We start from the raw sequence: 27345 nt of genomic DNA, 5'->3' as shown, positions 1-27345 counted from the left end.
TCCTACATTATAGTGTCGATCCATCTTACTTGAAGAAAACTGTAACTTTGTTAAGCTTTTCCACACTATTTAATGTAAAGTTTCGTTGTATATGTGATTTGTATGTTTCCTGTTTATGTGATCTTCTCCATAATAGTTTCTCTATCGTGTTGATGTGTGTTTCCACACCTACCGACGGAGCGAGACAACCAGAGACAATCGTTTTAAACACATTCTCTTCGAGGATCTTGTTTCGATTTATTAAATACAAAAGTTTGAGTGCTCCAAATATACATTTGCTGTCACCACATGGATTCACCGAAGATCGAAAATGATTTCATTGCGTTATCGTCGAGTTTTCATGTGTGTTTACATTGTATCAAATTAATGCAATCCTTCCGCTTGTATACATATTCACCATTCCATTTATTTCCACTGACAAGGTGTTTGAAATGTGTTCCTTCATTTAACACAGTAAAATTTCAAGATCATAATAAGTTTGGAAACTAGCATTTAAAGTATATCACAACATTACACCCTTCACAGCCAGCAAAGCATTATCATAGTTAATATCAACTCAATCAAACTGTACCTTTCACACTCACTGGAAAGCTATATCTGCATTACCATGAATCGGGTCTTATGTTGTACTTTCTATGTTGTTGCAGTAAAGGGTGCTATCATTTGTATAATTTATTATGTGTAATTGTTCAATGAATTAAACTAAAATAGCGCACCTCTTTTTACCTTTCACAGAAATGATGATGATGCAAATTCAAAGCTCGGTGACAATGAAGAAGACCCGGAAGATGGTGTTCCATCGGAAACGACCCGGTCAGCATCCGTCGGTATTGAATCGAAGGATGGTAAGTGTACACTCAATCCGCCGTCATATATTCATATTTCATCCCCATTAGTCCATTTCCCGATTTAGAAATTTAACTTTATAGAAACGATACCTTTAGATTTGTCCCGTTTTTTAGTGTCTTTAATGTTCCTTTGGTAGTTTTTTGCCGGTTGGTTGATGTAAAAAAAAGAATTATATCAATTATTTTGTTATATTATTTGGTGATTGATTCAAAACGGGTTATTGTTTACGGAATGCACCTTAAATTTTTAAGTTTGCACATTTTACTTTGATTCATAACGGCGCATTAAAGATATTTAATTGATTGGGGAGTGGTTTAATGGGCATTCAACTTTTTACGAGACGTTTGTTGTGATTTTGCTTCTGCAACGATTCCACCGCGTAGAATAAAGCAATTACTAGTTATTTTACAGTATATGTCATATACTCTCCGTATAAGACATCGCTATCGATGAGAACATCATTGTAATAATGTCGTAATACATTTTTCCAACAATGAATTTGCCTTTTAATTAAAAAAAAGATTTAATTTCGCGCTCCATAATGTACATACACCAGCACATCTTCCATCCATCAGTCACTATCGTATCACTCATATCCCATCTTCATCACGTAGAGTTAAAACAGCAAGTTATTAGACTGTAGATTTGATTTATCCTAACAATTGCCCCCTTTTGTTATAACAAATACTAATTTAGATGATGAAGAATCCACAGTTGGTACGGCTAGTGCAGCACCGACGCCTGCCCCATCGGATATGAATCCGGAGCTGGCCTGGCCATCAATGCAGGATCTGAACACACGATTGCGGCGCGTCATCACATCGTATCAGCGCAACTACAAGAAGGAAGAACTGAAACAGCAGCAAAAGGCGAAGGTAAGACAAATTGTGCACATCATTTATGTTGACAGCCATTCTCTGTCGATCAATGAAACACATGATCCTAAATGTCTTGCCATGTGTATCACTATCATTTCATTTTATGCACTTGTTTAGTATATAGAGTAACCTGCATGAAAAACGAACCACATTTGTTTCCTTATCAAACATCAGAAATCGTCTTTATTTTTATTTATTTGTATGTTATTTGTTTGTTTTTAAATTGAATCGTTGACTTTTGTCGTGTTTCATCGTTTTTTCGTTGTGTAACTGTAGCTATGTAATGTTTTTATCTTGAATATTTTGAATTAGGTTAAAGTTTTATTCTACAGAATCACAAATCATTCTTTTGTCACTGTTTCTATTATTTTTGTGTATTTTTTATCATTTGTATTTTATTGCACATCGACACACTCAGTACAGTAGCAGAGAATAGCATCTATATGTTTATTAATGAAACTGTTTAGTCCAATATCGTTTAAGAGAAGGAAATGTTCGATATTTTACGTGACACTTTACTTCATTTTTCGTTACAATACTATTATCATTTATCCACTTTTCGCATATGAATACGTACTGTCAGGTTATTGTTTTGCATCTATTGTCATTTTACACTTTTTCCTCATGTTTTCATTGCATCTAACAACCATTTGAAGCCGCTTACCTGTCACTTTGCATTTGAATAAGCAAAGGATTTTATACAAATTACATACATTATTTTATGTATATTTCTCCCTCAAACACGAACCACCCCACCTTCCTTCGGATGCATCATCGATTGGATTTGTTGTAATTACTTTGCCTGCAATGGTATCATTTGGTTTTTTTAAAATTTCCAAACTCACAACCAACGCTGTCCACCGATTCCATGCAGCTACAGACGATAGTTCCTCCACCGGGTACTCCAACCCTTTCTGGACAAACGTCTTCATCACCATCAACACCGTCGACAACACCTGGCCCAATGATCATAACGCCTTCGCAGCAACAAGTACAGCAAGGACAAATGACAACATTGCAGCAACAGCAGCAGCAACAGGTAGCGGGTCAGATTGTCGGTTCCAGTGGTTCACCAATGGTGGTAGGGTTAAATCATCCCTCCGCGACTGGTCCGTTAGGTGCCGTTGGAACTACTGGTGCGAGCACCGGAGGTCTTGCTCTAGGATCCACCGGAGTTCCACAGGGTAAAGGTGTACAGCAGCAGCAGCCACTACCTTCAACGAGCGGTAACAGTGGCTCTGGTGGTCTGCAAGCACCTACCGCTGGCATGCCGACGGCAGCAGACTTCAGCCTGATGCTCAGTCTAGGTCTCGGCCTGAATCCGGCCGATCCAAATCAGCTGGCGAATATAGATCTTCAGAAACTAGCAATGTATTTGGTTAGTATTGAGTATTTTATAAAGTGTTCTTTCGCTTCAATCTAATTTATTTTTTTCGCGCTTTTTAATGTTGGGGTGCACAAAAATTGATTTGATTTTTCCAATGTCAGATTACGAAGAGGTTTAATTTCAGGCCAAAACTTTAGAATAATATGCGAAACAATAACATAATATTATTCTTAGTCACACTTTCGCCAATATTTCTTTATAAGTGATATCGATTTTCTACGTAGAAATGTTTTAGTTTTGGATATGGGCAGTATTTTTTAACGTTTTTATGTTGGGAAAACACTAGTAACGCGTTTACAACGATTAGAGTGTGTCATTAGTGAGGATTATTATTTTGTGTTGTAGATACGTAGGATAGTATTGGAACGAGAACTACGGTTTAGAGTAGCAAAGTTTATCAATCGAAGAAGGTATGATTCACAAGATCTAATGTAAAATATACACTTTTTTTTAGAAAATGGAACGCCGCGAGAAAAACGAACAGGTTATGCGCGAACGTGAGCGTGTTAGGTTGGATCAGATACCAAAGAGATGGACCCGTCGTGAAGAAAATGAATTTATTCGTGTCCTCACAGGCTATGGTATCGATCTGCAACCCAACACCACCGTCCCTACACCTGACTGGAGTCGGTAAGTGTTTTTTTTTTATTTTTTTCGGCTCGTTTGTTGTTCCATATCTGGGTTGTATCTGTTGCGTCATAAAATCAATGTGTTTCTCTCGCTTGCAGGTTTAAAGTGTTCGCCAAGTTGGATAAGAAAACGGACGAAAATTTGAGCGACTTTTACAAGGTGTTCATTGCCATGTGCAAAAGGCAAGCTGGTGTAAAGCTAAGCGATGACGAGAAAGGACTCGAAGGTCTGGTTGATGATGTGACGGAAGATCATGCCAAGTTGATTCTGGATCGGTTGGAGTTGTTGTCGAAGGCGCGTCAGATAGTGAAACATCCCAAGCTGGAAGAAAACATTCGTCTGTGCGAAAATAACCTCGACACGCCTGACTGGTGGATACCTGGGCGACATGATCGAGAACTATTGCGAGCCGTCCTGAAGTACGGTATCTATCGATCGGAACAGTTAATTCTAGCGGACTCCGAATTTCCATTTTATGAATCGGCTAAAAAATATTTGCAACAGTTAGAGATGCAAATTCAGTTGCAAAATCAACAGCTGCTGAAAATGCAAGCCGAAGCTGCAGCGGCTAAGGCTGATGCAGCTGCTAATGCAACATCGGAAGTAGCGGCATCATCTGAGAAGGTTGCTACTGTTGTACAATCCGATATGCCCGTCAAAAAGGAAAAGGATAGCATCGTACCCGTTACTACAATGGAAGTTGATGGAGAAAAGACTGTTTCGGATGCATTGCCGAAGGTAGAGCTAGTCGCTCCTGTTTCACCTGTCAAGAAGGAAGTCGATGAAGCGCCGGAAACGATAGATGCTGCTCCTACGGCTAAACCGCCGACAGAAGTCACTACATCAGTTGCCAGTACCGTAAGAGAAACTTTAACAACTACGGAAAGTCCAAAGGAGGAATCCACTTTACCGGAAAATTCTGAGATATCCAAAGAACAAAAAATGGAAACGGAAAACGAAACCGTTGAGAAAGATGCTCCTAAAAAGGTGTCGGTTGAAGAGGAGACGGTAGAGAAGGAAAGTTCAACTGAGACTGGAGTATGTCAGAACGTATCAGAAAAGGAAGCTGTCGATGATGTACCGGCAAATGAAGGTGCTGCCCCATCGTCAGATTCTCCCATCAAGCTCAATAGCGATGCTGAGATGAGTGAAGAAGTAAAAGTGGATGAATCCGTTAAGGAAACATTACCAGTAGATGATGATGCGACTAAAGCAACCGAGGAAAAGAAACCGGATGACGCAAACGCTAATACCACGGATGACAAAGAAGTGGAGGCAAAGAATGAAGACGAAAGTGAGAAGATCAATAAGGAAGTTCCGGCAGAAACTGAGAAAGAATTAGTAGTATCGCCAGAAAACGGAAGTGAAAAACTACAGCAGGAGCTTGTCTCTAGTGATGATAGTAAAATGGACGTCGATGCTGCTAGCACTGAGGATAAGGAAACAACCGAAGTACCGTCCAAGGAAACGGAACCGACAAACTCTGAAGTAGCAGCTGCCGTAGCGAAGGAACCTGAAGAATCTGCCGATACAAGCAAGGATTCTGTCAAGGACAAGGAAGACAAAGAAGAGACAGAAACAAAGGAGGAGAAGAAGGAAGAGGAGAAGGAACCAGTGACGGAAAAGATGGATACTAACGACGTATCAACTGCTGATAGTGATGAATTGGCAAAGAAAGAATCCGATACTGTTGCTGTCCCTGCACCGGAAGGAAATGAGGCAATGGAGGTTGATGAACAGCCGACGGTTGTCGAAAAGATAGACGAAAAGACTGAGGTTCCGCAGCAGCAGGAAGTGCAAAAGGAGCAAGATGTTCAACCCATGGAAGCTGTTACAACATCCGAGCCGGCTTCACCCGGAAATTCGAACAAGACGGATGATGAAAAGAAATCCGAAGCTGTCGCACCAGAGTCTCCGAAAATGGATACAGAAGTGGATTCGTCAAAGGTTTTGGCAGAAAATAAAGAGAAGGAAGCAAATGTCGAGGAAACTAAGCAAGAAGGAACCGTCGAAGAAGGAGCAAGCGTCACCACCGAATCTGTGGATGTAGTGAAGGAAACCCCATTAGAAGAGCCAGCCCTCGACAAGGACCAATTGAAAGAAAAGGCTGAAAAGGTTGCAGATTCTTCTGCTGTGTCAGAAACAAACGTTGAAACAACCGAACTGGAGGAACCAGCTGTTCGTTCGTCACCCGCTAAGGACACTAACGATGGTACGACCTCAGTTAACGACCACGAGAAGATATCTGAGCAAGAGCCTGATAAAGCAAAGGAAACTGTGAAGGATATTGAACTGGAAGCTGAAAAGACTGTTGACAATACCGCAGAAAAGCCAGTTAAACAAGAAACGGAAGTAACGGCTGAAGTTGTTGAAACTGAAAAGCCTAGTGAAGATGTTGTTGCACCGGCGGACGCCAAGACAGTAGAGGCAATTAAACAGCCTGCTGCTCGTTCACCATCGCCCGACGTTATCATCGTGGAGGAGAAGAAACCAATCGAAGTGAAAGCAGTTGTAAATCTTACCGATGAGGAACGTTGCACACAGCAGACCGCTGCACTAAAGGCGCGATTCCCTGATTTGGAAGTGTTCCAGCCGCTGATGAAATTAAAGCAGCTGGATAACAGCCTTACCAAGGAAGATTTGAAGAGTATGTATTTTGCGTGTGTGTACACTTACATGTAATCGGTTCTATATTCCAATTGTTCCTTTTTTTCTACAGATATGAGCAAGTTCGCCAGCATGATCGATACATCGATGATCGTTAAATGGTTCCGTGATTTTGCGCTAGAGCGCCGTGTTGGTCATATCATCTACTGCGTCGAGCATGGCGAGTGGCCGGTGGGCAAATCGTATTCGGCATACACGGGCTGTCTGGGTATCGACTTAGACATTCCACTGTACGAAACGATCAAGCGCATCATTCCAGTGAACGATGAGGTGCGCCGGTCAGCATCCAGCACACCGGATGTAATTACGATCACTACCGATCATCAGAATGCAAAGCAGATCAGCAATCAGGCTGCGGCAATACAGCAACAGTCCGGTGGCGTCGGTGGTATGCCATCTGCCGGAGGAAGTATTAGCACTGGCAGTAGCGTTCTTGGAGCGGCATCATCGTCTTCGGCGGCGATGAACCATCAGTCTATGTCGGTGGCCGCGGCAGCGCATGCCGCCGCTGCACATGCGGCAGCCGCAGCCGCTGCTGGCGTGACAGTACAGCCTGCAAGTAAGAAACGCAAACGCCACATTGCTATCGATGTTGAAACCGAGCGAGCGAAATTGCATGCGCTACTGAATAATACACAGAGTCCAGGTAATGATTGATTTCCCGTGTGAAATGATTATTTAATTGCTAATATTGCTTGCTGCTAACAATTAATCAAACAATAATATGAGATAAATCAATTTTTTATTCTAGTGTTATGCTAGATACGCTTTTTATTATTTTAAATCCAAGTAATTTTTTGCTTTGTTTGTGTTGGTGCATCCAACATTCTAGGATCAGTAGTTTATACATTTAAGACCTGCGGGATCACAACCATTTATATCTTTTTCCGCATTGCTTTTATGCGGATTTTTAAGAACCTAAATATTTCCCAAATGTTTGCTTTTAGTACAAAATGATGCTTTTTTTAAAAATAATTATAAAATCATTATTACTAATATTAATAAAATTTAGCTAAACGCTGTTGATTTCAATATTTAACTATTTCAATGCTTTTTGTTTGCAGTTCCAACTGGAAAAGCGCAGCCTTCACACACAGCAACATCAAACAGCGGTGCTGGAAGTGGTCTGCAGTGGAATGACGATGATGTGCAGGAAGTGGTTAGCAGCAGAAGCAATGCGCGAGGAGGTTCGAATAGTGCAAACTCGAATGTATTGCAGCCTCCGCCTGCGCATCAGCATGGTCCGCGGAACCAGATGTCCTATCCGAAGCCGACTCTCATTCCTGGCACTTCCAGTACGCTGACACCAATCGATTTGTCTTCGAGGTAAGTTTTCAGAATGCTCCAGAAATGTTTGCGATTGCAATGTAACTCATATGGATCTTCCATTTCATTTTTACAGCTACAGTTTACCCAAAGTGAATATTGCTGATATGATAAAAAGCAGCAGTGGTATGGGAGGAAGCGGTGGCCCAATGGATCTCAGCGAGGTGCAGGACTTTTCGATTGGAAAGAACAAAAAATCCTCCAGCAATCAACTTCCAAGCGGTATCAGCATTACGAGCGCTAGTGGACCAACATCTAGCATGATGCTAGGCCACCAACATCAGCAATCGCCATCGGCTGCAGTGGCTGCTGCAGCTGCTGCTGGCAAGGGCAAGTTGAACGACATGCTGTCTAAGCTGATGAAGAAGAACAACGTGAGCGTACCGATCGAAGAGCCACCGCTCGGTAAGGAGAAGAAGAGACGAAAGCTAGACGAGATTGTGCTTGGTCTTTCTGCAGCAAAGGAGCATAAAACGATTTTCGGCGATCCGACACCGCCGGGTGGAAGCTTCTCCGGTAGTTCTATGAAGAAACCGCAGATACCGCCATCGGTTTCGGTTACTCCTGCGAGTGCCCCGACATCCGTCAGCCAACAACCGCCACAGAAACCATTCACCATCACCGTTACGAGCGTTCCGGGCAATCCTAGAGGCAGTCAGGGATCTTCCGGTGTCGGTGGTGGATCTTCGTCAAGCAGTGGAAATAATGCGGCAGTGGCAGCAGCTAGTATGCAAGCTGCGCTGCAAGGTCTGTCCGGTATGGGTGGCGCAATGTCGACCAAGGATAGCCTGAACGCACTGTTTGCCCAGGCCGCTCAGGTCGAACAGCAGTCGTTCCTGAAACAGCAACAGAAACTAATTCAATCGCTACCGGCCAACTCACCTCAGCGTAAAGCGTACGAAGCTATGTTCGCTGAGATGAAGCAGGCGGCCGAATTAAGCTCGAAGCTGGGTCAGTATGGTAGTGCACATGATGCCAAGGTAAACAAATGGCTCGCCGAACAAACGGCCGCCTTAACCGAGCAAGCGATGGGTATGGATTACCTTTCGCGGTCTCGCTCGAGAGGTGGCGGCAGCTCATCGGCGCAAAATTCACCACAGGGAGGCGGTGGGTCGAGTTCTCGTTCAACGCGAGGATCCGCCAACAGCCTTCAACAGCAGCAACAACAGCAGCAGCAACAACATCATCACCAGCAACAACAGCAGCAGCAGCAACAACAACAGCAGCAGCAGCAGCAACAACAACAACAACAGGCTGATAGCAATCCGATGGCGTTCAATTGGAAGAACTTGACCGGGGACGAGTATGTCGCCGTAATAAACAAAATCAATGGCAAACGGTTGACAGGCAACAAGGCACCGCAATTGAAGCGGTTAACGCAATGGTTGGCTGACAATCCGGCGTACGAGATTGATCCAAAGTGGGCAGAATCCATAACGCTTCCCGGTGGACCAGCGACAATGTCGTCATCGAAGGGTTCCGACGGTGGTTCCACAGCGAAGCAGATGCGGGCAGCAAATGCGGCTGCAGCCGCTGCCGCGAACCAGTACGGTTCTTCAGGTGCTGGAAGTGGTCAACAGCAGTCCTCCGGTTCTGCGTCGTCCTCGTCGTCGAAGAAACACTCCCAGAGCAGTAACAATGCTGCAGCCGCGGCTGCGGCCGCTGCCGTCAACATGCAGTTCCCGGGACTGGCCGGATTAAATGCCAATCTGCTCTCCAGCATTCCGGGTTTGGGTAGCTTCGATCCTAAGAATAATCCTCTCCTGATGCCGTTCGGTGGCATGCCGGGTCTAGCCGGGCTCGGTGGGCTTGGCAATTTGGGCAACATGAATCTCTTCTCGAATCTGGCTGGACTGGGTGGACTGTCTGGGGCAGGCGGTGGAATGGACGCCCAAAGTCTTGCCGCCATGATGGCTGCTGCGGGTCTAGATCCAACGGCGGCTCTCGGTGCCGCAGCAGCAGCAGCCGCTGCTGCTGGTGGAGGTACACCAACAAAGGGTGGAAACACTGGAAGCAAATCTCGCGGAAAATCGTCCACGTCACAATCGTCCGCAGTGAATGATGGTGCCGGAACGTCTTCTTCGGGCGGATCCGGACAACAGGGAAGTGGATCGTCCTCGAAAAATCAGCAACAACAAGCGGCCGCTGCGGCGGCTGCTGCAGCAGCTGCAGCCAACAGCCAGTTCCCATTCTTCTTCCCCAACCCGAGCTTGCTATATACGCCGCTTGGGTTGGGAGGCCTAAATCCATACGGATTGCCAGGTGTAAGTGGTAGCACTACGGGCACGTCCTCGTCGACGACCACCTCCAGACAGTCACAATCGAACAAGCAAAATTCCCGTGGCGGAGGTATGGGATCTGGTGGGGGTAGTTCCTCTCAGTCGGCATCCTCACCCGGTAGCAGTGGAAAGGGGCGTGGTTCGTCAAGTTTAAGTCAGCAGCAGCAACAACAGCAACAGCAAGCTGCGGCGGTAGCAGCCGTACACCAACAAGCCGCCCGTGAAGCGGCACAACTTCAGCAGCTGCTGTTACCGCACGATACACACCTACTAGAATCGCTCACGCGATCCGCCGGATTGGACATATCAGCTGCAGCCGCAGCGGCTGCTGCGGCCGCAGCTGGACAAGGCAGCGGTTCTGGAAGCGGTCGTGGTGGAAGCTCATCAAGCGCCTCGGAGAAGCAACGGGCTCGGGAGAGTGCGGCTGCACAGCAAGCGAACAAGCAGGCGCTGGAGAAGCTTGAACGTGAGCGACGTAAGATCCTGGAAACGCTTACGGCCGGCGGATTCCCGGCTGATTTGGCGGCAATGCAGGCGGCATTTAGTGCCACGAGCAAAATGCCATCCTCGTCACATTCATCTTCATCGTCATCGAAGGGCGGTGGCAGCAGTAGTTCCGCATCTGCATCGGCACAAGCGGCAGCTGCAGCCGCAGCGATGGCAGCAATGTCATCTAAGGACATGCAGTTACCGATACCGCCCGAGTTTAGCCAGGCGCTGTTTGCTGGTATGGCCGCGCACGCTCTGTCAGCATCGGCCGGTGGTAGCGGCGGGGCAGGATCAAGCGGATCGGGTGGCCGATCGTCCTCGCCATCATCGGCGAAGAAAGCACGCGAGCACCAGGATCTGAAGGATGCCTTCGAGCAGCTAAGCAAGAACCCGATCGAGCTGCTTGCTCGCAGCCTTGGCGTAGGTCCAGCAATTTCGCTCATTCCGACCTCATCATCGTCATCCTCATCAACGCAGTCCGTTTCGGAATCGAAACGAGCGCGTCAGGAAGCGGCACAACTGCAGCACCATCTAGCCAAGCTCGATGCGAAAGCACTTCTGATGGGAGCAGGAGCACATGACGAAATGAAATCGTCATCATCGCGTTCGAGTCGTTCTAGCGCCGCCGCGGCTTCTAGTTCGGCATCGGAATCTTCGGCCGCCGCTCTGTTGGGTTTGGATAAGGTCACGCTAACACCGGTTGCGGCGGCCAGTATTGCTGCATCTCTTCCCTCACAAACCACGATCTCTTTGGCGCCTTCTCCATTGCCCGGTACAGGATCATCTTCTTCGTTGAACCTTAGCGCTAAGAGTCCGGCCCTGTCGAGCTCGTCGTCATCGTCGAGCAGTGGAATGTTGGAACAGCGCGAGCGCGAGCGCGATCATCATCATCGTGAGCGGGAAAGGGAACGGGAGCGAGAACGAAGTGAACGGCATGAGCGCCATGAACGTGATCGGCTGGAGCGACTAGAACGGCGCGATAGGGATGAACGTGCTGTAGCAGCGGCTGCAGCCGCTATGGCAGCAGAACGGTTAGAACGATCCGCCGACCGAAGCTTACGATCGGCGGTAGAAAGTAGCATCGCGGCAGACCTCAGTCGTGCGGCCGCGGCCGGTCTCTCCGTCTCGTTGGCGACTCCACCGGGTGGAGCTGGAACCTCATCATCCGCGAGCAGCAGTAACAGCTTGCTCGGCGCAACACTATCGCTGTCGGCTCTAGCTGGAGGAAATCCACAGAACCTATCTTCCGGTGGCGGATCAACAAGCGCCTCAAGTTCCACGAATACTGCTGCGGCAGCTATAGCCGCTGTTGCACCGTCAGCGGTTGAAGGTGGTAGCAACACGCCAAGTAGTGTAGGTGGTGGTGGAGGTAGCGGTGGCAGTGGAGGTAACCACGATATGGATCTCGAGGATTTGATTGCTCCTTCAAAGCTGTCGAAATCAAGCGGTGGTGTGCTGAACGACGAGGAAGTAGATCCACAGAAGCAGATCATGTTGCTGAAGCAAAAGCAAAAGCTGCTCCAGCAGGAACATCTGAAGAAGGTACATGAAGCTCAAGAGGCGCAGCGGTTGATTGAGCAGCAGCGAATTTTAGCGTCTGCTGCAGCTGCAGCAGCTGCAGTTGCTGAGCAGAAGCAAAAACACTATCAGCAACCAGAACACAACAGCAGTGCAGCAGGTGCTGGAGGAGATGATGCGCCCGACCACACGTCATCGTCTGTCGGCCATAGTAAGGAAGAGGAGGATAGAGGGTTGATGATGTTGGATCGTCACGCAAGTGTCAAGCGCCGCCGTGAGGAAAGTCACGAAATGGCGGACGATGTGGATAAGGAACATGTGCGCACAACGCCGGTTCCTGCCGATCATCACCATCAACGGCACGAAATGGATCTTAGTCATGACGAGTCGACGAAACGAGGGCGTGACGAAAGGCCACCTTCCAGTACAAGCAACATGGCAGACCATCTGCAACAACATGCTCGTTCCGATGCAGCAGGATCATCTTACGAGGATCACGAAATGATGATGATCGGAGGTGGCGGTGACAAGTCTACGGCAGGAACTTCCGAATCCGATCACGAGACAGCCGGAGTAGGCGGATCGTCATCCTCGCATCACCACCAGGATGACGATCGGCGTCGCACATCACGCCGTCATCAATCTTCACACCACAATCAGCTGTTGGACAGTGGGGCTATCTCGGGCGCCGAGGACGAAGCGAATCGTTCGGAATCGGAAAAATCCATCCCCGAAACGGCACCCCTGGCGTCCTCGGCCCGCAAATCCACCCGGTCCAGTACGGACGCGGCCAATTCCAGTGGTTGTGAGTCAAGCGCACCGTTATCGTTGGCAGGCTCATCCTCCTCTGCACTGGCGGCATCGGTCAACACACCGTCCGGTGGCAGCGCCGGTCGAAGAACGACGCGCAGCAAACGGCCTCGTAGTGGGGAGGATCTGGAATCGACGATCGGTGTACCGGAACGAAAGCGAGAACTGCGATCCAGTGCCGGACGGCAGGCAGCAGCAGCTGCTGCACGGATGGCAGCGGAAGCGAAAGCGGCCGCAGCAGCTGCAGCTGCTGCCGCAGCGGGTGGTACCTTCTCGGACAGCAGTACAGGTTCGCTGAACCTTTCCGGCAGTGGTACGGGCGGTGGCAAGGACCAGAACGACTCGGATAAGGATGATCAACCGATTTGACTAAAAATGAATAAATGACGCTTATAAATGTAGTGTTAGTAGTAGAAGATAGAGATGTAGACGGGGAGATGTGTGTAGTTCGGGAACGGACGGACACAGTGAGCGTGATGCAGTAAGGTAGCAAAAAAAAAAAACGGAACTCTCGAACCTCTTGTTCATTTAGGGGGGAGAGCGAGAGAAAGAGAGAGAGCAGCGAAGCGAAAGATCAGTTATAGAATGTAGAAACACTAGTGTATTAAGAGTGAGGGACATGTACTGATATTACAAAAACAGGCCAAGACACACAGCACACCTCCGTGTGTCATACACGTTAAGGGAAAACTTTGTGCTCAGCTAGAAGATCTAAAACCGCGCTCGTTGGTGTGTTTTAAACGCACTCTAGGGAAAGTGTGTGTGCGTATGTGTGTGTAAGTTGTTGATAGGGATCTTGTGTATTGCTTGTGTTAGTGTATTTGAGTGTTAACCATTCGGCACTAATGTCCGCGTTCCTTCCATTTTGTGGGCGGAAGGAACAGTGGAATCAGAAGTGTAGTAATTGTGTAACGAATTGTGAGACTTGTACAGGAATTAGTAACGTACATGAAAGCCTATTTATGCTCCAGCGGGTGACGGCGAGCGGTTTTAGTAAAGGTGTACTTCCGTTGTGTCGTGCATCTCGGCTTGTGGGATGCCGCTTTGTCAGCCGCGACAGGACCATAAATAAGGTAGAATGTTCTAAGAGTTTGTTTTTGAGCTTCGCGAGACGATGGTACAAGCGTAAAGAGAATCGTTGATATTGAAAAACACCTTTCAATATGTCCCAACAGCAACATAATCAAGCAGTGAGCAGATTTTGGACGACGCATACACAATGCAGATGATTTGAAAGTTTATTACAACATTGGTGGGCGGGAAATAATAGTGTAACAATTTGTTTTCTCTCTCCCAACAACATCCCGTGTAAAGAAGAACAAAAACAAATGGACCGGACATGTGAATTCGTTTACAAAATAATCCGGTCAAATCAAAAGAAAATGTGTACAATAGAAAAACTACCACTAAAAAAAAAAACAAAGCAACAGAATAGATGCAGGTACGGCGTCGTTATGTATAATCAAAGTAAGCTAGACTTTAGTAAACCACAGTAACACAGGGTGGACACACAGTAAAAAGGGTGTGGGCGGCTGTAGGAGCGGGGAAAATGAGTAGAAGGAAGTGAAAATGAATTAAATGACAGTAAGGTCTAGAGGGATAGATAAAAAAGGAAACAAGAGAGCGAGAGAGATACAGAGAGCTTCCACTATTGGAAGAGAAGAAGAAAAGCCACTTACGAATTCAACTGCCCCAAACAAAAGGTGGGGTTTAGATATTTGTTTCCACGATTTTTTTTTATTATTGGATCATGGCGAAAGAACATACAAACAATTTAAATAATAATTATATAATTATTTATTTTTGACATTATTCTCTGTTTTTAGACTCATTATTCAATTAGAGTAGTGTATAGTTATATAACATAACCGCCGGTAGAGTGAACGATCGTGTGGTGGAAGGGAGAAGAGAGAGAGAGAGAGAGGAGTGGTGTGTAAAGGGGAGTAAATAGAAAAATGAAAAGGCAATCCATTGCGAAAAGTATCCACATACACACAATACACATATTGCATTATGGAAGATGGGGAGGTTAAGAAGTTCATTGATATCACAAGGATGTTGTGCTTTTCCCCATCTTTGTTGCTGCTGCTGCTACTGTTGGCTTACTTAGTAGGCGAATGGATCGAAGGTGTGGTTGCGTAATGTAAAGAGCGAGGGAAAAGAACGATGGACCGTAATTGTACATAGAAATACATACCTGAGACACACTCTCTTTAGCTCATCCTCAGCTTCCCTTGTGTGTTTGACAGGTAATATAGTCAAACCGGAACCACGGTTGAGCTGGTGGTTCTGTGGAAGAACGATAGGGAAGGAGGGTAAATTATAAAGTAAATAGGAAAAAAACAAACAAACATGCAAACAGCACTTTACGACGTTTTTATTAAGACTTAAAAGCAAAAGGAAAGCGAAAAATGATGTTTGTGTGTATGTTGTAGGTCTGAAATGAAAAGAAGAAATATGAAACAAAGAAACAAGCAAAAAAAGCGAAACATAATGGAAGAAATCAACCTTAGTAAACGGATTTAAAAGAAAACAAAAAAACAAGAAACACACACAAAAACGTTAATAACAAAACTTACTCTTTATTCAAATGCAAACAAAACAACAAAAGAAAAAAAGGTAACGTCTTTGATATATGGCAGTTTTCATCCCCAAAAAAAACATGAGATAATAAGATAGTAGGGAATGGAATGCAAGCGGGGATGAGGACAGATAGTAGGGAGTGTGTGTGTGTGTGTTTACAGGATGCAAAACAACATCGTGTGAATGATGGTATGGATGGTATGACGATTGTTTGGTTTGAAGGAAAGTGATAATAAATCTGAGCGAAAATGTGATTCTAATGTTGTAAGCTATTGTGTTGCAAACAGAAAGAAATTTCTCTAGATGAAACAGCTATTCACCTTGACACGGCCAGACCGTTTAGGCGCTGCTCTGGGATTTGTCGTATACGACGAACGACAACGACAAGTTTTATGGGTGCTCTAGGATTTGTCGTCACACAAACTGTCAAACAGAGAAGGGACGTCAAACCGTAATAATAAGAAGAAAAACATCAAATCATCAAACGTACAAAACCAACAATAAAGCGTCCTCAAATCTGAGTTCCATTGCCTAAACTTGTTAGAATGGCCGCTTTAATTAAAATTCAGTTAAAAATGATGCGCATTGGACAACTTGTGTCCATTTAATTTCTGCTGCAAAAATTTGTTCTGTTTTGACAACCAAGATGCACGTTTTGAAAGATGTGCCTACGACAAGTTTTACGAGGTTTATAGAAAAAACAAATTGATTTGTATAACGACAGATGTGTGATCATGTTTTACAGGATTTGACAGAGCACCTTCATACAGCTCCATACGTTTGTATTTGTCGTTCGTCGTATACGGCAGCGCGCTGTCACTTCTCGAACAAGACAAACCAGACAAAACCACAAGAACAAATCCAAGCAATCATATGGAGGTGCTCTGTCAACCTGTATAGAACAAACCAGACAAACACGACATAGAACAAAACACTTTGATTTTGTCTTGCATCCCAAGTAGAAATTGTCAAGCGAAATATAGGCCCGAGGGGGTGTGAAGGGTAAAAATTTGCTCGAATCGTGAGATGGAAGAAACTTCGCCGTAGCAAAGAGCAGGACGACGATAAAAATCTATGATGGTGTTGGTGAACGTCACCCATCCTATGGCGGTATTTTCAAAACAAAAACAAATCGTATGTCCTAACGAATATACGCTAAACGTATATTCATATTTCCTGCGTGTTTTGAGTGTTTTGTGGCTCCCATTTTGGTGAAAAAGTGTTTAATTATGTATAATAAAAACGTTTAAAGAAAAGTAGAGTGTTATTCTAACATGCTGAACTAATTTCAGACAGTTAAAAATGGACGTAGAAACAGATAAGCTAGCAGGAGTTCAGAAGGACTAGGTAAGTTGTATTTCGTTTCTTCATGTGCTGTGTTTAGTTATATTCATAGAATATACTACAGGACAACGAGCGTTTAATTAAACGTGTAAAACTTCTATGTTTTAGCAAATTGGATAGCCGTACGCTGCAGATGCAGTGCTTAAATCGGAAGTACAGGACAGCATTCTAGAGTGTGAATTGGAGTGTTTTTAGAAGAACGACGATTGGAATCAATCCGGAACGAAAGAAGAGGGTAAATATACTGGGGCTGATAGTGCAAATAGGCTAAGGACATGGGATTATCTCTTAAAACATTTATCTCAACTGCAATTGAAAGATATATTGCTTTTAACTCTAATAGTAATACTATTTGTTTTCTTTGTTTAGGAATGTAAAACCCCTTTTCAATGTGCCGCTACGAGTTGATAAGCAGTTGATTAATGTTGTAGGATGACCGTTGAAGGCTTGCAAAGTGGTCTTGGATGTTGTTTTCGGTAAGTATTGTAGCAGTGCAAGATAATCATGTGCCTACTTTATCGTACTGACTTTTCTTCTTGGCTCGTTTTAGGTTTTAGCTGGCGATGCTCTTATACGCATCGTGTCGAATGGATAGCTGCTAAGCAACGTCCTTGGAGGACATGGCCCCAACTTCTTTCATACGTGTTCTAACCGTTGCACGTTAGCGCCCAGTAATGCAAGCGTATCTGTCGTCAATTGAAAGTAAAATAGCGAGCGCTTAGATTACCTTTGCCAGGATAATCCTAAAGTCGTGATCAGATAAGATGTAGGTAAAGGATGGTGTAAAACGTAAAATGTCCTTAATTAGTAAGATTTTTTGTAAAAAGGATAGATAGAGCAGCACAATCTTTAAGCAGCAAAATCTTTACGCAACTTCTATGTACGCATTAAGGTGTAAGAAACAAACGAATCATATTTACATAAAACGATCTTTGTATGTAGAACTAACCTCGTTAGCAACATTAGGGAGAACTGGAAATATGGCATGCCGAAGCTTCGCCAGGTTGAAAAAAAACATGCGCGTATGTTAAAAAAGTTAAAATAAAGTTTATTACGTATAGGGCATAGTAAGGAGTTGTCCTTTCCTACAAAAAAATGTATAGCTTTAAAAAGAAGATGCGTTACGTATTGTACCGAAGGCATCGTTAAAAGTGATAAGAAAGTGGATACAGATTCAAATAAAATACAAAATCAAATCAAATGTACATAATCCTTTTATCATTCTAATATTCAAAAAATAAATAAAGCTACCACAAACATGAACAATAAAAAACAACGTTGGCGTTCCTCCGTGTAGAAAGCACCAAACACATTTGTTTTGACGCCAGCCGCAGATCAGTAAAATAGATCATGTGAATAGCAGCGATCCCGTTACTACCATGTACCATGCCCAAAGCCTCGGTGAGTAAAGAAATTTTCTCTAATTAAAAAAAATATATGTTCTCTTCCTATCTCATTCGCAGACACAAATCTAAAAATAGAACGGATATCTACAACAGTCGCGCTGTTGTAAGGAATTAGAAGCAAGCAAAGGATCACACATAACCTCTTTTTTTCGCCTACGGTAAGGCCGGCTGACAAGTAGGTGTAAATGTGTTCGTGTCGCCATGATTTTTCTTGTGTGCGTGCCATCCCACCTCCGGATAAGCTGCCGATCCGCAAAGTCCATTGAAAAAAGCCAAAAAACTGCTCGATATTTCTACTTGGGATGTCTGTGTCACACCTTGAAACTCTCTATACCTTGTCAAATTTCACCGAAGCGGCTTGTGTGCTGGGTTGCTTTGTTAATAGTTATTGTGGAACAGAGAATTTCAGATTTTTAGCATACTGTAATACGGATGTATTACGGAAGATTTAACTTTTCGGAAGGAGGCTTTGGTAGCCTAATAACAAAGACGGAAGGTATAACGGAAGAACGGAAGACAGAACGGAAGAACGGAAGAACGGAAGAACGGAAGATGTTGCTTGTACAACGATCCAATAACGAATATCTTTATTCAGCATGACAGTTGCGCAGCACACTGTCATGTCCAAGGGTCATAATTCACTCTGACATTTCGAAAGCTCTTCACAATGATACCGGTTGCGGACCTGACACTACAGTATATTACAGCTCGGCTATCCTGACTTAGGATTGACCTCAATTCTACTTAATTACACACCTAATCATATTTATGTATTAGTGGCCCACTTCCTAAGCTTATCAACTTCTAGAACGCCATCATAGGCCATTTGTGTATGTTGACATCCCTCAACATCTCTAACGACATAGCGGTCATGAGGAAGAATTTTGTGAATTATATAAGGGCCACGAAACCTACAGTTAAGCTTTTTGTTGACACCGCTTGTGTCTGTATATTTGATAGCTACTAGATCTCCTACGTTGAATTTAGGAGCTGGCTTGTTCCTATCGGCTAAGTATTGCTCATTTCGATTTTGCGATATTTCGATATTTTCCTGTGCTTCGGAACGGAGACGATTAAGGTCTCGACTAACGTCTTCTGTTTTGGACTCAAGATTAACGCGTTCGACCTGACCATTCGCTTGGGGAGAGGCTGTAGCATTAAGTACATGGGAGATATTGTGAGACTCTTGCAAGACGCATCCATTAACAGGACCGACTTCGAGTTTTCGTTTTAAAGAGTCAATGGAAGGATCTCTTGATTGAGCTACCTGAAGTTGAAAGTCGAGGTCTAATTCACTAATTGCACCTACTGCTTCAGTTCGGCTTAATGCATCCACGTGAGCCATAGAAGTCTGATGAGTGAGATTGATCTTCATTTTATGGTTTACTAACTGAGTGCATTGAATAGAATCGTCGAGATAATTTTCCTTAATGATTGATGGGACAATAGCGGATTGCTTTGAAGATAATGTGGGGCCAACATCAGGCTCAATTTCTGATTCATAAACGTCAATAGCAGAAATTTCATTGGTTGCCACATCTAGTGAATCCTGGTTCTGGGTTTCAATTTCCCCCCGAGGGGGTTGCATAAGAGAGACGTAATTCTTAGAGTACGTAAGACGGACGTTAAACGAAGGGAGTATATCTTTACCTATAATTATTGGCCAGGCCATAGAGTTCTCGGGTAATATAACAAATGAATGATTGAGGATCACCTCCTTAAATTTTATACGGCACGTTACTTGACCACGAGTATAAAGTCGGGAGTTCCCAAGGCCACGAAATCGAGAAGGGGCTAACTTAGCCAGGAGTCCAACTGGCACTATGGATTCATTTATAAAACTTACAGAACTACCTGTATCAAATAGAGATTGTATTCCTTTTACTACCACAACCGGTTTTCCTAACTTGAGAAAAGAAACACTCACCTCTTGTAATTCATCTAATGCCAGAGTTTCATTATCATCACCCGCAATACGAGTAATTGGATCCGGATGAGCAGCAGCATTCGCGACCTTCTTTGGGCAATTTTTGTAGTTATGCCCCATCTGGAAACACGTGAAGCATGCCCCCGGTGGTCGGTTGGGGCGAGAACAGGCACTCTTAAGATGTCCAAACTCCGAGCAGTTGTAACATCGAATGATGTTCTGCGTTGCTCCTCGATTGGTCGAAACAGGAACTTTCTCCGGAATTGAAGATGATGTCGTCGTCGGCTTGGGGACTCTTCTGGACCGAATAGTCTCGAATTTCTTAAGCATAGGCTTCAGATCTTCCACGTTGTTTGCCATGAATCGCATCCCAGCAGTAAGAGATGGGCTATCCAGACCATCAAGGATAATGTTGATCAATTCAGGTTCCGGGATGGGGGCTCGGCTGGCAATACGTTGCATATCCAACACATAACGTAAGGCGGTCTCCTTTGGGGAGAGACGACGGGATCGTAAGTGTCGAAGAACGGCTTCAACCGTGGGCGGCACACTCAAGGTTGAGATGAGTTCTTCCTTTAACTGTTCCAGCGTAAGGGCACGAGATGACTGGGCAACGATAGCCGCAGATCCTTTAAGCAGCCGACGAGCATGAACGAATTTATCAGCATCCTTCACACGATGTAGTGAGAAAGTATAATCGAGGTCATCCAACCATTGGATGATACATCTGTCGTCGTCTCCCGTGAAGGGTTCGATTGTTTTATCGAGCTTTAAGTCAGCAATCGGTGGTGAAGCACATTCAGACTGGTGTTCCAAAGCCTGAATCTTACGGCGCAAATCCACTAACTCCAATTGTTGCTGCAATCTGCGAATTTCGTCATCGTAAGTAGCCTGGGTGCATTTGTTAGTCGGGTTACATTCTTTGGCCGCACTATCAACACGCTCCGCTTCGGTAGCGTCCAACATGGCAGCACCGCTTGAAGCGTCCAAAATGGCGACATCACGCTTCGCGAGTATGGCACTCGAGGCGTCCAAAATGGCGGCATCGCGCTTCGCAAGTATGGCACTCGAGGCGTCCAAAATGGCGGACAGGCACGTGGTAGGGGCATCGGTCAAAGGCGCTTCGGAAGCTGGTTCCTCGTCTGGTATCGGTGTGGCGTCAATTCCCATAATTTCAGCAAACAATCTCCGGATCTGGGCAACGGTAGCGGAAGGGGGAACCGCAATCCCCGCATCCGACAGAACGCCCAACATTTCATCACGGCTAGGCATGATCTAAACCAAGATGACACAACGGCAGCACGGGGCGAATCCCACTTCTGAGATGTAATACGGATGTATTACGGAAGATTTAACTTTTCGGAAGGAGGCTTTGGTAGCCTAATAACAAAGACGGAAGGTATAACGGAAGAACGGAAGACAGAACGGAAGAACGGAAGAACGGAAGAACGGAAGATGTTGCTTGTACAACGATCCAATAACGAATATCTTTATTCAGCATGACAGTTGCGCAGCACACTGTCATGTCCAAGGGTCATAATTCACTCTGACATTTCGAAAGCTCTTCACAATGATACCGGTTGCGGACCTGACACTACAGTATATTACAATACTGTAATATACTGTAGTGTCAGGTCCGCAACCGGTATCATTGTGAAGAGCTTTCGAAATGTCAGAGTGAATTATGACCATTGGACATGACAGTGTGCTGCGCAACTGTCATGCTGAATAAAGATATTCGTTATTGGATCGTTGTACAAGCAACATCTTCCGTTCTTCCGTTCTTACGTTCTTCCGTTTTGTCTTCCGTTCTTCCGTTATACCTTCCGTCTTTGTTATTAGGCTACCAAAGCCTCCTTCCGAAAAGTAATATCTTCCGTAATACATCCGTATTACATCTCAGAAGTGGGATTCGCCCCGTGCTGCCGTTGTGTCATCTTGGTTTAGATCATGCCTGGCCGTGATGAAATGTTGGGCGTTCTGTCGGATGCGGGGATTGCGGTTCCCCCTTCCGCTACCGTTGCCCAGATCCGGAGATTGTTTGCTAAAATTATGGGAATTGACGCCACACCGATACCAGACGAGGAACCAGCTTCCGATGCTCCTACCACGTGCCTGTCCGCCATTTTGGACGCTTCGAGTGCTACACCCGTGAAGCGCGATGCCGCCATTTTGGACGCCTCGAGTGCCACACTTGCGAAGCGCGATGCCGCCATTTTGGACGCCTCGAGTGCCACACTCGCGAAGCGTGATGTCGCCATTTTGGACGCTTCAAGTGTTACCCCCGTAAAGTGCGGTGTTGCCATGTTGGACGCTACCGCAGCGGAGCGTGTTGATGTCGATAGTGCGGCCAAAGAATGTAACCCGACTAACAAATGCACCCAGGCTACTTACGAAGACGAAATTCGCAGATTGCAGCAACAATTGGAACTAGTGGATTTGCGCCGTAAGATTCAGGCTTTGGAACACCAGTCTGAATGTGCTCCACCACCGATTGCTGACTTAAAACTCGATAAAACAATCGAACCCTTCACGGGAGACGACGACAGATGTATCATCCAATGGTTGGATGACCTCGATTATACTTTCTCCCTACATCGTGTGAAGGATGCTGATAAATTCGTTCATGCTCGCCGGCTGCTTAAAGGATCTGCGGCTATCGTTGCCCAGTCATCTCGTGCCCTTACGCTGGAACAGTTAAAGGAAGAACTCATCTCAACCTTGAGTGTGCCGCCCACGGTTGAAGCCGTTCTTCGACACTTACGATCCCGTCGTCTCTCCCCAAAGGAGACCGCCTTACGTTATGTGTTGGATATGCAACGTATTGCCAGCCGAGCCCCCATCCCGGAACCTGAATTGATTAACATTATCCTCGATGGTCTGGATAGTCCATCTCTTACTGCTGGGATGCGATTCATGGCAAACAACGTGGAAGATCTGAAGCCTATGCTTAAGAAATTCGAGACTATTCGGTCCAGAAGAGTCCCTAAGCCGACGACGACATCATCTTCAATTCCGGAGAAAGTTCCTGTTTCGACCAGTCGAGGAGCAACGCAGAACATCATTCGATGTTACAACTGTTCGGAGTTTGGACATCTTAAGAGTGCCTGTTCTCGCCCCAACCGACCACCGGGGGCATGCTTCACGTGTTTCCAGATGGGGCATAACTACAAAAATTGCCCAAAGAAGGTCGCGAATGCTGCTGCTCATCCGGATCCAATTACTCGTATTGCGGGTGATGATAATGAAACTCTGGCATTAGATGAATTACAAGAGGTGAGTGTTTCTTTTCTCAAGTTAGGAAAACCGGTTGTGGTAGTAAAAGGAATACAATCTCTATTTGATACAGGTAGTTCTGTAAGTTTTATAAATGAATCCATAGTGCCAGTTGGACTCCTGGCTCCGTTAGCCCTTTCTCGATTTCGTGGCCTAGGGAACTCCCGACTTTATACTCGTGGTCAAGTAACGTGCCGTATAAAATTTAAGGAGGTGATCCTCAATCATTCATTTATTATATTACCCGAGAACTCTATGGACTGGCCAATAATTATAGGTAGAGATATACTCCCTTCGTTTAACGTCCGTCTTACGTACTCTAAGAATTACGTCTCTCTTATGCAGCCCCCTCGGGGGGGAATTGAAACCCAGAACCAGGATTCACTAGATGTGGCAACCAATGAAATTTCTGCTATTGACGTTTATGAATCAGAAATTGAGCCTGATGTTGGCCCCACATTATCTTCAAAGCAATCCGCTATTGTCCTACCAATCATTAAGGAAAATTATCTCGACGATTCTATTCAATGCACTCAGTTAGTAAATCATAAAATGAAGATCAATCTCACTCATCAGACTTCTATGGCTCACGTGGATGCATTAAGCCGAACTGAAGCAGTAGGTGCAATTAGCGAATTAGACCTTGACTTTCAACTTCAGGTAGCTTAATCAAGAGATCCTTCCATTGACTCTTTAAAACGAAAACTCGAAGTCGGTCCTGTTAATGGATTCGTCTTGCAAGATGGTCTTGTTTATCATCAGTCTCCCCTCTATCCCCTCCAATTGTATGTACCTCGTGAATTTCTTGAGTCCAAAACAGAAGACGTTAGTCGAGACCTTAATCGTCTCCGTTCCGAAGCACAGGAAAATATCGAAATATCGCAAAATCGAAATGAGCAATACTTAGCCGATAGGAACAAGCCAGCTCCTAAATTCACCGTAGGAGATCTAGTAGCTATCAAATATACAGACACAAGCGGTGTCAACAAAAAGCTTAACTGTAGGTTTCGTGGCCCTTATATAATTCACAAAATTCTTCCTCATGACCGCTATGTTGTTAGAGATGTTGAGGGATGTCAGCATACACAAATGGCCTATGATGGCGTTCTAGAAGTTGATAAGCTTAGGAAGTGGGCCACTAATACGTAGATATGATTAGGTATGTAGTCAAGTAGAATTGAGGTCAATCCTAAGTCAGGATAGCCGAGCTGTAATATACTGTAGTGTCAGGTCCGCAACCGGTATCATTGTGAAGAGCTTTCGAAATGTCAGAGTGAATTATGACCATTGGACATGACAGTGTGCTGCGCAACTGTCATGCTGAATAAAGATATTCGTTATTGGATCGTTGTACAAGCAACATCTTCCGTTCTTCCGTTCTTACGTTCTTCCGTTTTGTCTTCCGTTCTTCCGTTATACCTTCCGTCTTTGTTATTAGGCTACCAAAGCCTCCTTCCGAAAAGTAATATCTTCCGTAATACATCCGTATTACAATACATAAACCCACCGAAATTGGAACTAAACGAACTTAGCAACAGTACTAGTCATTGAAATTGTCGATGGAGTGACAGTTCTACACGACAATTGGCAGAGCACCTTTCGAACAGTGTCGTGTTTGTCTGGTTTGTTTGGCTGTTCACAGCGCGCTGCCTACGACAAATCCCAGAGCAGCGCCTTATTAAAAAAGAAAAAAAAAACAGTTATCTCCATTTTTGTCACGATTGGCGATCCGTTGGATACCGACCGAGTTATCGGCAAAACTTGGTGCAAAAATGAGCCTTATCAAATTTTCTAATTTTTCTAAACTTTTAATTTTTGTATAATTTTTTATTCTGTTTTTAATTTAAAGCATTATTTGAGTGAAAACAAACTTTTTTGAACCAATTGGCATTAAAATAAATCAATTTCATTTTTTTTGCAAAATTTCTCAAAAAAAACGTAAGGGGTAAGCCTTATAAAATTTTCGAGTGGAAAAATTTTTTGAAATTTTTTTCTGATTTTTTATTCTTTTTTTAATTTAAAGCATTATTCGAGTGAAAAGAAACTTATTGCAACAAATATGGATTAAAATATATCACATTTAAAAATTTTGCTGAGTTTCAGAAAAATGAGGAAAATTTTACATTTTCTCAAACAGGGTAAGGAACTTGGTTCCTCGAATAACTTCTGGCACAGTCTATCTACCGCAGGTTAAAGATTGGCGATCCGTTGGATATCGACCGAGTTATCGGCAAAACTTGGTGCAAAACTGAGCCTTATCAAATTTTCTAATTTTTTGAATTTTTTAAGTTTTTATTATTTTTCACTCTTTTTTTATTTAAAGCATTATTTGAGTGAAAACAAACTTTTTTCAACCAATTGGCATTAAAATAAATCAATTTCATTTTTTTTGCAAAATTTCTCAAAAAAAACGTAAGGGGTAAGCCTTATGAAATTTTCGAGTGGAAAAATTTTTTGAAATTTTTTTCTGATTTTTTATTCTTTTTTTAATTTAAAGCATTATTTCAGTGAAAAGAAACTTATTGCAACAAATTCCCATTAAAATATATCACATTTAAAAATTTTGCTGAGTTGTAGAAAAATGAGGAAAATTTTACATTTTCTCAAACAGGGTAAGGAACTTGGTTCCTCGAATAACTTCTGGCACAGACATCTGGGGGCATGGCCATCCGAGAAGAAACCGTAGCCATTGGTGCCATCTATCGACCACAAGTTAAAGATTGGCGATCCGTTGGATACCAACCGAGTTATAAGCAAAACTTGGTGCAAAAATGAGGAAAATTTTACGTTTTCTCAAACAGGGTAAGGAACTCGGTTCCTCGAATAACTTCTGGCACAGGCATCTGGGGGCATGGCCGTCCGAGAAGAAAATGTAGCCATTGGTGCCATCTATCGACCACAGGTTAAAGATTGGCGATCCGTTGGATACCAACCGAATTATATACAAAACTTGGTCCAAAAATGAGCCGAGAAGATAGGCGATTTTATAGATTTTTTTGATATTTTATTACAATTTTTCAATCATTTTCAATTTAAAGCATTATTTGAGTGAAAAGAAACTTATTGCAACAAATTCGCATTAAAATATATCACATTTAAAAATTTTGCTGAATTGCAGAAAAATGAGGAAAATTTTACATTTTCTCAAACAGCGTAAGGAACTCGGTTCCTCGAATAACTTCTGACACAGACATCTGGGGGCATGGCCGTCCGAGAAGAAAATGTAGCCATTGGTGCCATCTATCGACCACAGGTTAAGGATTGGCGATCCGTTGGATACCGACCGAATTATATACAAAACTTGGTCCAAAAATGAGCCGAGAAGATAGGCGATTTTATAGATTTTTTTGATATTTTATTACAATTTTTCAATCTTTTTCAATTTAAAGCATTATTTGAGTGAAAAGAAACTTATTTCAACCAATTGGCATTAAAATAAATCAGTTTAATTTTTTTTTGCAAAATTTCTCAAAAAAATGGCAAGGGGTACCCCTTATGAAATTTTCGACTGGAAAATTTTTTTGAAATTTTTTTCTGATTTTTTATTCTTTTTTTAATTTAAAACATTATTTGAGTGAAAAGAAACTTATTGCAACAAATTCGCATTAAAATATATCACATTTAAAAATTTTGCTGAATTGCAGAAAAATGAGGAAAATTTTACATTTTCTCAAACAGGGTAAGGAACTCGGTACCTCGAATAACTTCTGGCACAGACATCTGTGGGCATGGCCGTCCGACAAGAAAACGTAGCCATTGGTGCCATCTATCGACCACAAGTTAAGGATTGGCGATCCGTTGGATACCAACCGAATTATATACAAAACTTGGTCCAAAAATGAGCCGAGAAGATAGGCGATTTTATAGATTTTTTTGATATTTTATTACAATTTTTCAATCTTTTTCAATTTAAAGCATTATTTGAGTGAAAAGAAACTTATTTCAACCAATTGGCATTAAAATAAATCAATTTAAT

General features: G+C 43.9%; 3 protein-coding genes across 12 annotated transcripts in view; 2 read left to right on the top strand and 1 right to left on the bottom strand.

Annotated features, from left to right (window-relative positions):
- Window positions 1-15670, top strand: part of LOC125761105 (uncharacterized) — a 61358-nt gene extending 45688 nt beyond the window's left edge. For 7 of the 10 annotated variants that reach the window (XM_049421953.1, XM_049421945.1, XM_049421948.1 and 4 more), the window contains 8 exons: window positions 736-845; window positions 1546-1724; window positions 2602-3105; window positions 3569-3744; window positions 3843-6391; window positions 6464-7057; window positions 7476-7737; window positions 7814-15670. In XM_049421953.1, the coding sequence (XP_049277910.1) occupies window positions 736-845; window positions 1546-1724; window positions 2602-3105; window positions 3569-3744; window positions 3843-6391; window positions 6464-7057; window positions 7476-7737; window positions 7814-13202 (9763 nt within the window). In that variant the 3' untranslated portion in view covers window positions 13203-15670. The remainder of the gene's footprint in view (window positions 1-735; window positions 846-1545; window positions 1725-2601; window positions 3106-3568; window positions 3745-3842; window positions 6392-6463; window positions 7058-7475; window positions 7738-7813) is intronic. The other 3 variants (XM_049421952.1, XM_049421951.1, XM_049421954.1) reach the window with 3 other exon arrangements.
- A 2918-nt stretch (window positions 15671-18588) lies between these two features.
- Window positions 18589-21700, bottom strand: LOC125761135 (uncharacterized). Its single transcript, XM_049422011.1, has 2 exons — window positions 20094-21700; window positions 18589-20020 (listed from the first exon to the last, which is right to left on the bottom strand). The coding sequence occupies exons 1-2, from the start codon at window positions 21363-21365 to the stop codon at window positions 20009-20011; spliced, it is 1284 nt and encodes a 427-aa protein (XP_049277968.1). The 5' UTR covers window positions 21366-21700; the 3' UTR covers window positions 18589-20008.
- Window positions 21701-21705: 5 nt separating this feature from the next.
- LOC125761133 (uncharacterized) lies at window positions 21706-24729 on the top strand. The gene is made up of 2 exons (XM_049422009.1): window positions 21706-23369; window positions 23443-24729. The coding sequence occupies exons 1-2, from the start codon at window positions 22044-22046 to the stop codon at window positions 23452-23454; spliced, it is 1338 nt and encodes a 445-aa protein (XP_049277966.1). The 5' UTR covers window positions 21706-22043; the 3' UTR covers window positions 23455-24729.
- Window positions 24730-27345: the final 2616 nt, after the last annotated feature.

This window comes from Anopheles funestus, chromosome 2RL (assembly GCF_943734845.2).
Source record: "Anopheles funestus chromosome 2RL, idAnoFuneDA-416_04, whole genome shotgun sequence".
NCBI classification, from domain to species: domain Eukaryota; kingdom Metazoa; phylum Arthropoda; class Insecta; order Diptera; family Culicidae; genus Anopheles; species Anopheles funestus.
Note: the sequence above shows the minus strand (reverse complement) of the source record. Positions and strands in the feature narration are given on the sequence as shown.